At 33.1% G+C, this 10,819-nt stretch overlaps 1 protein-coding gene and 2 long non-coding RNA genes across 5 annotated transcripts in view; 2 read left to right on the top strand and 1 right to left on the bottom strand.

The window, feature by feature from the left end:
• The window catches only part of LOC107606145 (probable mitochondrial adenine nucleotide transporter BTL3), a 4,221-nt gene extending 2,182 nt beyond the window's left edge, over nt 1-2,039 (bottom strand). The window contains exons 1-2 of the mRNA XM_016308134.2: nt 1,169-2,039; nt 540-843 (exon numbers count right to left, since the gene is read on the bottom strand). Of these exons, the coding sequence (XP_016163620.1) occupies nt 540-843; nt 1,169-1,581 (717 nt within the window). The 5' untranslated portion in view covers nt 1,582-2,039. The remainder of the gene's footprint in view (nt 1-539; nt 844-1,168) is intronic.
• LOC110264744 lies at nt 4,095-6,837 on the top strand. The gene is made up of 3 exons (XR_002350912.1): nt 4,095-4,389; nt 4,911-4,975; nt 6,269-6,837. It is a non-coding gene; the product is annotated as an uncharacterized LOC110264744 (long non-coding RNA).
• On the top strand, nt 7,634-10,476 carry LOC107606148. 3 transcript variants are annotated; one of them, XR_001612629.2, is made up of 5 exons: nt 7,665-8,017; nt 8,475-8,626; nt 8,954-9,105; nt 9,440-9,541; nt 10,272-10,476. It is a non-coding gene; the product is annotated as an uncharacterized LOC107606148 (long non-coding RNA). The 3 variants fall into 3 exon arrangements; XR_002350564.1 differs by having other exon boundaries at nt 7,634-8,017; nt 8,827-9,105; nt 9,440-10,476; XR_002350563.1 differs by having other exon boundaries at nt 9,440-10,476.

Genomic DNA, 10,819 nt, shown 5'->3' with positions numbered 1-10,819 from the left:
GAAAAGTGTGAAAAGTGTTCTTCATCATAGCATACCCTGAGAAATTACATGGAAGGAGTTATAACACAGATTATGATGATCTCATTTCAGCTTCTCGAATGACCTGGTCCTTTGAGGCAGGATTCAATAATCCTGAACTCTCTCTCTAGTCTCTATTAATATAATTAGCCATGTTAAGAGCTAATCCAACAGGATCTATATTCACACAAAAATGTTATGCAGATTAAACTCTTCTTTTACATTTTTTTATTCTGTTAAGCTTTTCATCTGCATAGCAGCAAAACTGCAAACAAGAATTATTCTCCATGTTCATCTGTAGTGATCCCATATCCAGATAAACCAGTCCAAATAATTCCTTAACTAAAGAAGGTATAACTTAGCATGTTTGAGTGCGCGATGGCCACCATTGAGTGCTTTCACTTTTACATACAAAACTAATGGCAAGCAGTTTGTGCACATGATTTTACTCAGAGCTGCTATAAAAGAGGAAATGAACTAAAGAAGAAATCATAATTCAAATATTAGAAATTGCCACATACTGTGTCAAGTGGAAGGCAAATAATGGTAGCAGTAATTCCAGCAGCAGCACCAGCAATAAACCTCTCAAAATTGGTAGTTTCCTCATTTCCGGAGAATCTAAGGAGCTGCTTCCTATATGTATCATAAGCACAAAAATTCACTGCCTTGAATGGAGCCGTCCGCAGAATATTTACAAGGTTCCCCTTCCAAAAGCCCCTCAGACCCTGAGAAGTGGCTATCTTTCTCACAAGCTCAACGATATTCTTCTTCTCCCCGCGAACTATATACTCCAGCTTAAGTCTTTCAAGTGGAGCAACACAAGTTCTGGCACAGAAAAACGTGAGCATATTTATAAACAAAAACACATAAAAATACATTCAATAATCAAGACCAACACTACTAACTACACTAAGCAAAGCCATTTAATAGTCTAAGGGAACAAAATGACATCAGGAAGGCAATTGTACAAAAATGTCTTCATTATACACAGTGAGACACAAGTTAAATAGCAATGTGCCTCCTGTAATTGTTACTTCCTCCGTTTCAAATAACTAATAATTTCAACAGAGTAGTACATTTAAAAACTTAATGCATCTAAATAATAGATTAATATTTTGAAACAGAAGGATTATTTGATAGGAATGTGTACCTAGAAACCATGGCAGCTACGGCACCAGCCCATAGATGCTTAGTGGTGTTGTTGACGGCATTGCCTCCTCGTACCGTCCTAACCTTGTGTTGTACCTCAACAACACCCTCCTCCGAACTTGTCTCCTTGTCGGAGCCGTTGTCCCCATTCGGCACCACGAGTTTAGCACTCGGCAAGCTCACCGACAAGAAGCAGCTAGCAGCTACTGCCGCCTTAAGCCTCCGGCGTGGCGGCGAGGGATTCAATTCGGCACGAATCGAGGCGGCGGGAAGCAGGCGGAGGAAGGAATCTGGAGTTGCGGGTTCGAGGAACAATCCCCCGGGCGGTGGCGCGGTGAGGGAAGAGAAATCGGAAGGGAAATTGAGGAAACAGTGGGATTGTTGGTGGGGAGTGAGGTCCTGTGGTAGTGGCATTTTTGTGATTTGAAGAAGAGGAGTTGGGGAAGTAGAAGAAGTTTGTGGTATTGAATTTATTTGTAGTTAATTAGTTAGGTCTATTGAATGCGAAACCATGAACATGAGAACTATTCTCCCCTTTCTTTCTTTCTTCTTTGAATTACATAGCGCTAGCAAACAGAAGTTGTGACATTATCCTCTTCCGTTTGGGACTCCTTCTCCTTCTCCTTCTCGGCTTCTCCTTCCGTCCTTCCTTCGTCTATTGCTTTTCATAATCTTTAAATAATGAGAACGGTTAGGGGCGTCCGAGTGCCTCACTGACTGGCGTCCTACACTAAAACTCCAACACACGGATTCTTTGGTTTTGCCTTATCAAATGTTCCAAGTGTTTTCGCCCAGGAATATCCTCAGAGCATTTTTTGTGACGATGTAGTAACGGTGGAAATTTTGTACGGAGGGAGGAGGATGTAAACTTTGTTTTCAACTACACAGGAGCTAAAATTCCTCAATTAATTCCCGTAATATTTACAACTAAATATTTTTTTCCTTTCACTTAGTCAATAAATTATGTTAAATTTTTTAATTAGATCTTCACTGTAACAAAAATATTTGAATTAATAAAATAGTCCTTTTTTTCTTTTTCTCCCACGCACAATAACTATCTCTTCTTTTAATATTACATTCTCTTTTCTTACCACCCTCCCAACAATCTTTTCTATTATTCTCTTCCTCTCGATTCCATCATTCCAAAAAATATAAGACTCTGAATTTTGTACGAAAAAGCTTAAAATTTTCTATCTCTTCTTCTTCACTTATAAATTGGTGTGACAAATTTGAGAGATTAATTTTTAAATGGTAGATTTAAAGTGAACATGACCAAATTAAGTCGCTTATTTATGTATTCAACTCACCGGATGCATTTTTTATAGTTTAGAATTTCTTTGTCACATCTATCAAACAATAGATATGATACGGAAATAAAAGGATAAATAAGACAAGAATTGAAATTGAATAAAAAAGGTACATTGAAATTGAAATAGAAACAAAAATGATAGATTGAAATTGAATACAAAGAGAATCACTCTACTTTCTACCCAATTTCTTGACGCCACAAGAAAGGGACTCCTCAACCTAACTTGTCAACGCCATAGTTTAGAAATTGAATCGAAGGGACGCCTCAACCTTCTACTCAATTCCCCGATGTAACAAGAGAGGGACTCCTCAACCTCAATTGTCCAAATAAAGAAATAATAAAATAAACAAGACAAGAATTGAAATTGAATAGAAAATATACATTGAAATTGAAAATAGAAATAAAATGGATAGATTGAAATTGAATACGAAGAGAATCACTCTACTTTCTACCCAATTTCTTGACGTAACAAGAAAGGGACTCCTCAACCTAACTTGCCAACGCCATAGTTTGGAAATTGAATCGAAGGGACTCCTCAACCTTCTACTCAATTCCCCGATGTAACAAGAGAGGGACTCCTCAACCTCAATTGTCCACACCATGGTTTCATCAAGAAACCAAAAAGGGGTTTTGAAACCTCTAAAAATTCTATACTACGACTACAATAGCTAAGGAGGTATTTATAACCTCTTATTAGGTTAAAACAAAGAAAACCCTAAAGCCCATAAACATAAGGCCCAATCTAGTAATTAAATAAACAAAATTAAAATACATTAAATAAAATATTCTAAAAATGTAAACTAAAATATCTTCTAAATAACTCTTGAACTCTTCATATCACGAACATTTGAAGCACGTATCATCAAATGTTGAAACTAATTCCTACAACATTTACATAATTCACTTTTCTAGGGACATAATTGAATCTCAAACACTGGACTCTTTTTTTTATGATAAAAGAAGAACAAATATAGATTAATAAGAATTAATCTAATACCTGAGCTCTGATACCAAATGATACGGAAATAAAAGGATAAATAAGACAAGAATTGAAATTGTATAAAAAAGGTACATTGAAATCGAAATAGAAACAAAAATGATAGATTGAAATTGAATACAAAGAGAATCACTCTACTTTCTACCCAATTTCTTGACGCCACAAGAAAGGGACTCCTCAACCTAACTTGTCAACGCCATAGTTTGGAAATTGAATCGAAGGGACTCCTCAACCTTCTACTCAATTCCCCGATGTAACAAGAGAGGGACTCCTCAACCTCAATTGTCCACACCATGGTTTCATCACGAAACCAAAAAGGGGTTTTCAAACCTCTAAAAATTCTATACTACGACTACAATAGCTAAGGAGGTATTTATAACCTCTTATTAGGTTAAAACAAAGAAAACCCTAAAGCCCATAAACATAAGGCCCAATCTAGTAATTAAATAAACAAAATTAAAATACATTAAATAAAATATTCTAAAAATGTAAACAAAAATATCTTCTAAATAACTCTTGAACTCTTCATATCACGAACATTTGAAGCACGTATCAAGATAGCCGTGGTTTCATCTCCGACGTGGAGAGCTCCCCGCGTTTCAGGCCGGCTCCAATCCCAGGTGGAGGCTCTCCTCCAGTGTGGCTTCTTCTCTCCAGGGGTGCATGTGCTCCTCTGTCATTCCGCCGTCAGCTGTCTCTTTTACCGACTCGCTCACGCAATCTCTCTTCTTCATGGATTTGGTTGAACAGGTAATCATTACTTGGAACCCTAGGACCTTTGCCTTCTTTCTTTCCTCTGCCCTACCAAACGCTGTCTACAAGCTCTGTTTCTTGGGTGTTTGCTTCCCCGCCGTTCATCCAGGTTAGCGATTTCCCAATGGAGTCTCAAATTCAAGATCTTCAATAAATCAATCGGGTAAATTTTCTGGTGCTTTTAGTTCCAAACCTATTGTCGTCTTCATTGTTTTTCTTTTCGTTCATTGTGTACATCCTTGTGATCAATTTTGGTATTTGTTCGGTATTTAACTCAGATTTTATTGTTTAGGATTTGTGAAATTCCTATTTTACAAATTGTGATCATTTTTTGTATCTATTCGACAGTTAACTCAGATTTTATTGTCTAGGGTTTGTGAAATTCCTAATTTGCAAATTGTCTATCTGACTTGGTTTGTTTATGAGTTCATGTTCTTGGTTACATTGGAAGTTGCTGTTAATTTTGATTATGGTCTATGAATCTGTTTCATCTTCTTCATTTCATTATTTAGAATTTGATCTGATTATCATTTCTCCTTTTGCTACCTGTTGAATTGTTTGTAGCATGTGGTTTGTGTATTTCATCAGTTTTTTGGATTTGATAATGATTATCAACATTGTGTTCTTACTTACATTTTCTCATATTTATGGATTATGGGTTTGATTTTGTGAATCATTGTCTAGGTATGGGGTTTCTACCTAATCTACTTTCTCTTTGGTGATGTGATTGACAGAGTTTCTCCAGCAAAGTGAGTTTATAAACCCAGCTTCTCCTATTCAAGTATTGCATTCCCAATTTCATTCTCTCCTATTCAAGCTTTGCATTCCAATTTTCATTCTCATTCAATAATCCATTTGAATTGTTTGGGGTGAATGTAGGAATTTATAATGTTTTCTGCATTAAGAATCATGTTCTGTTATTTATATTTGATGTCAAATTTTATGAAGCACTCAAATAATTATATCCAGAGTAGACCCATTAAATCAAATATTAAAAACTGGTGAATCTATTTTTGTGTGTGTGTATATTCAACAAATCCATTAAGTTTAGATAAAGTGAATTGCTGGTTGCATGTGGGTTGTGTGAATCATTATGAAGGAATGGGTTTTGTACCTAATCTATTTTATGAGTAGTGATGTGATTGACAGAAATTGATGTATAGTTTCTTTCTCATTTATTTATATTTTGATTTCAAGTCAATTGCATTTCATTTTTTTATTGTTTATATAAAAGTATTCTTCATTGAAAATGTGGGAATCCCTATCAAGGTATGGGGTTTCTATCTAATTTATTTGGTGAGTGGTGATGTAATTCATAGGAATTGATTGATAGCTTCTTGGTCATTTATTTATATTTTGATGAAATATTTGGTTATTCAACTCAATTGCATTCACATTTTTTTATTCTTTATGTAAAAATTATTTTATATTTCAGCTGTTGAAAAGACATGCAGGTCTTTGCCCTGAATTTAAGATGTCATTGAGAAAGAAATTGCTTTTCTGACAATAAGATGGCATCACTGCACTGTTTGTCTTATTAGGGAATTTCCTCCTTCAAAGATCAATACATGGAGTAGATTATCTTCCCTTGAAATCAATTTTTTATTGGTTATGCAAAAACTGTTGTATATTTCACCTCTTGCATAGAACTAGAGCTGATGGTCATGAATTTGTGTGCTTCATTGATAAAGGAATGGTCTTGTGCCACTCCTATTCAAGTTTTGCATTCCCAATTTCATTGTCTCCTGTTCAAGTTTTCCATTCTCATTTTCATCCTCATTTAATAATCCCACTGATGAGTAGTGTGTGATAATTTTATTCAATCAGAAACTATTGAAGATATTATTACTGATCTTATTTCACCCAATCGCTGCTATTCTAATGCTGAAAATGTATATTTTTTTCCTCATTTGCAATAAAATCTCTTAGATTATTTGTTTTTTGTTATTCTTATTATATGATACCCTGAAAAGTTAGTAAATGATAGTTTTGTAGATAATTTAAAATTTGAAATGCTGTAATTATTTTTTCTTTGCTGGCAGGGTGGTTTCGTTTTTATTCTGGGAACTATATCATCTATTTTGAAGAATCATAAATGGTGGTTCTCAACTTGTTTATGTGGTTCTCTTGTGTCAGCTAATAAAAATATTTTATCCTGTGATCTATGTCAACTTCAATGCATTGATGCTGTCCCAAGGTGTTCCCGTCTTTAATTTTATTCTGTTTTGGTAGCTAATTATGATTTCAATGTTTACTAAAATTTTTCTTGTTTTCTCATGATTTTCAAGATTCCGCTTAAAGATTGTAGTGCCTCATACAAATAGCAACAATATATTTGTTCTTAAAGATCGTGAGGTCGTGCAAATAATAAAGACAAGATGCTCGAGCTTTTTGGATAATCACCCATAGTTGAATTAGGTTATCATGCAATTGTGGTTTTAATTAGTATATAGATATAGATATAGTTAGTTTGTATCTTTTGACATTCCTAAGGAAAACATAAATTATTATTATGCTATTTGTTAACTATTTTAGTTTTTTTTTAGGGATCTTATTGCAAAGTTGTTCCATTAACTCATTTTAAGTCTTTTGCACAAAAAGTTGTATTCATGGTTGATGCCAGGCCTGTGAGTTATGAGATGAATCGATCAGTCTCATACATTTTTTGTGTGTGTTCTTCTTATTGTTACATTTTTTTTTATTTTCTTTCTTCCCTTTTTTATCGAAAAAAATATATTTTACGTTAATGAAATATGAAGTGAATCAATTAAAATAATTTTCAATCTTATAAGCATTATTTGATTCAATTTTTTATAAAATATCAGTTTCTACGAGCCATACACGCTGTTGTGGCCCACAAGAATCTTTCAGCTAAGAATTGCATGTAGTTACATCCCAGGCCCAGTTCAAATAATGAGCCTACTATCCCAATTGAATCCAACAACTAAATTGGTCTCTTCCCAAACGTATCCAACAACAATAAACACAAGAAAACAGCCCATGCCCTTGCAAAGTCTATTACAATTGTAAAAGACAGGAGATCCTTTTGAGTTTTGACCATTGGTCTCTGATTTCTTGAACACTTTCTTTCAATAATACACCGCACGCAAAAAAATTTGGGGACCGATTCCATACTCCAGTATTGTTTGGAGTTTTGAAACTCCTTTACACTAGTAACGTTGGTGCAATATTCTAGAAAATTCCATTAACGAAGTTTTTAATGTATATTGATAAAATCATTAAGGATTATTTTATGGTTTTTATTTAAAAGTATAATTTTAAGTTAGTGTTAATTTTTTAAATATTTTAAAAATTAAAAAATATAATTTGTTGGCATTAATTGTTTAATGATATTATCAATATATAATAAAAGCTCTAGTAATAGAATATTTGTTAGAATATTGTGCAATACACGTTATAATATTGATAATACAAAGGAGTTTCAAAACTCCAAACATTATGTAACATTCACTCGCAAAGTTCCTTGAAGCTTGCACGAAGAAGTTTAACTCCAATGGCAGGAACAAAATCCCCAACCCCAACACAGACCTAGAACGTATGTCAAGCAATCCCTTCCATACACCTTTTCAATTACTTTCTTTTATAAAGGAATTGGCAGCTTCTGATATCGCGGTGAACACACTGATGGACGTGGGGGTCGTTATTTTTTCCTGGCTGGTACGACGTCTTTTCTGAGGCACATAGATTTTTCCTTGCATTCACGAGTTCATGGAGTAGAACAGCCTTGCTGAGACAGGCGGGTTCAACTTCTTGGTCAGCGATCACCTCCGGTAAGAATGCTTTGGATTTCTCTCTTTGTCTGGTACTGATTTTTCAATGTCTTCGATTTTAATTTGGGATTTGTCTTGTGTTTATTTTTTTTTCTTTTACTCATGATTTCTCACACAGTGTTTTCCCTCCCCTTCTTCCCCTCTCTTTCCTTGTTATGGATTAAGTGAAACTGGGAATTTTTGGTTCCTTTTATGTTGGTTTCGACGATTTATACAAATTCAAGTGGCTTGATTTACTTCAAACTGAGGATTTTACTTTGATTCTTCTTTCTTGGGGTTTGTTTTGTGAATTTTTTTTCTCTCTTCTTACCAGATTTGCAGATTCCTGTATTTTAAATGTCAATTGTTTAATTGAAAAATACCATTCACTAAATAGTTAGACACATGCGGTTGTAGTCGCATGTGTTTGGGATTTTATTAATATTTCTAATGTTATTTAATTTCTTAATTGGATGAGGCCTTCTCCGGCGACTACTACGATTACACCTCTCCGGATGGTGGAACTTCATCGGTAGTATCTAAGGACATTGTCTCTGACTAAAAATAGCATGAAGCATATCAATGAAAGACCCTTTTCACTTAGGACAGTCGATTTCCAACATCAGCAAGGTATATAGATTAAACCAAGATATTTTGATGAGAACAAAAATTTCTTAAAAATAGTCAAAAATAAATTTATTTGAATAAATATTAAATAAAATAAATTTAAAGTTTTTTTTTTCTTGCTAATATTATAGTAGATTTAGAATTATAGTTTGTTTTGGACAATCTTCGAGATCTTTAAATTTCAATTAGTGATTCTTACATAGATGGATAAGGCATCAATCATAAAAGATGGAACTAGTTAGATAGAACACTTGAATGAAAAACGGAGAAGGATCCAACATGAGATAATGGAGGTTAAATCTAACAAGCTCAGCAATCCAATTATTGCAGTGTCTGCAGCAGTAGGGGACTATGATTTTAAACAGGATCTTCCCATTGTTATCAGATCTAACAAGAAGAGACCCGATAACCTTTTCTTTGATACCTCGGCTACTTCTTCCTCAATAAATAACACCAACTATTTCCCTATTGAACTGATTGATGTAAGTATATATTTTCGATGCTGTTACAAAGATGAAAAAAAAAACCCAATATTTGTTTTATTCAGTTATTATTAATTGTTGCTAAAATTAACAAATACTAAATAAAGTATGTTTTGCTTATTTTTGCCTTTTTTTTCTTATTAAAATCTGTTTTAATTTACTATACATGAGTTTTTCTTTCAATGCACTATGTTTGTTCTTATTTGTTATTTTTTATTTAAAGCGAACCGAAGAATACATTATTGGATTTTATTTTTTTGGTCTCGTATGTTACTTCCTTTGATTAGAATGTAGTGTATACTACTGAGTTCAAGATTCTTTATTTTTCTACTAGCTTTATGCACGATTGGGTTCTTTTTGGCAAGAATGCAAGGACAAAACCTGAGGATTCATGTTCCACCATAGCTTTAATGGCAACTGTCAGACTATTGAAAAGGTGATATTTTTGTTGTGCCATGTCTATTGGGATCTCTAAATATTCAGTAATTTGAATTATTCTAAAATAATATGTTGCATTGAGGAAGGAGTGCCTATGGTATTTTTTGTTGTGCTTACTGTGATATTGAATATACAAGGCTTGATTTAATCTCCAATCATGGAATTTCTTTTCTTCCTTTCCTGATTGCGACTTTTAGGTCAATTTCATGGCTCTTTCGTGTTTGATTGTCATTGTTTTAACCACATGCTTTAGAAATCCATTCATATTATCTATATCATTTTGAAATTAGAAATTGATTTGAATTTTATTTTATTTCACGTGATTTATATGTTCACTTCTACATTTAGTTATACTATTCTTCTTTTTTCTAATAAATGCTGGGTTTTTATGCTATTTAAAATAGTCTTTCAATTGTGTGTTCATTAACTTTGTGCTAAAGGAATTTTTCTATTGTTGCTCCTGTCGGAAAGTACTTTCCTACCCTCTTCTCTGTTTTACTAATTTGGCATGCTTGGAAAATTTTACAAATTAGTGGGTTAGTTGAAAACTTGAAATTTGGGGCTTGAAAGGTGAAACCTCCTATATTCATTTTTTCTTTATTGGTCAACAATTTATTAGCTAAACTATTCTGTTTTGAACTTGGAATTACAACAGATATGTTTATGATAATGATAATGCTATAATGTAATTGATTGATTATTATTGTTTTGTGTGTGAATCATGGAAGAAATTGTTGGATGTCCACCAATCCATACATTCAGCGATAACTCAATTGCAACTCAGCCTCCTCGAAAGAATGAACCTGATGCAAGAGTATTTTGTATAAATAATTTTTTTTATTCTGTTGTTTTTTGTAAAACTGTGTGCTAGAGTCAAAACCACTCACTATAGGAGTTTCTGCATCTGACACTATGATGGTTCTTCTATCACATTCTTTGATGCAGTTTGTTTTTTTTTTTAATTCCTAATTCTTATACCATTATTATAACTATATATTTTTCTTAGACTAAATTATAATTTTAGTTCTCATAAAATTCAATTTATTTATAAAATTATTTTTGGAAAAGGGGATATTTTAAGTTTTCAGATGTCATCTTAATTTGATAAAATTTAAAATTTCATTTTGTACTTGAAAATAATTCATATATTTAAATTTTTTTTTTGGTTTGTGGGTTAATTAGAAACTTTATTCTAGAGTACATATAGACAATTATTATCTAGATAAAGTTTACCTTTATTTTTTTATGTTATAAAAGTTATTCCTGCGGCAGATAT

The sequence above is a fragment of the Arachis ipaensis genome, chromosome B07 (assembly GCF_000816755.2).
Source record: "Arachis ipaensis cultivar K30076 chromosome B07, Araip1.1, whole genome shotgun sequence".
NCBI classification, from domain to species: Eukaryota; Viridiplantae; Streptophyta; class Magnoliopsida; order Fabales; family Fabaceae; genus Arachis; species Arachis ipaensis.
This window is presented reverse-complemented; position numbering and strand designations above follow the sequence as displayed.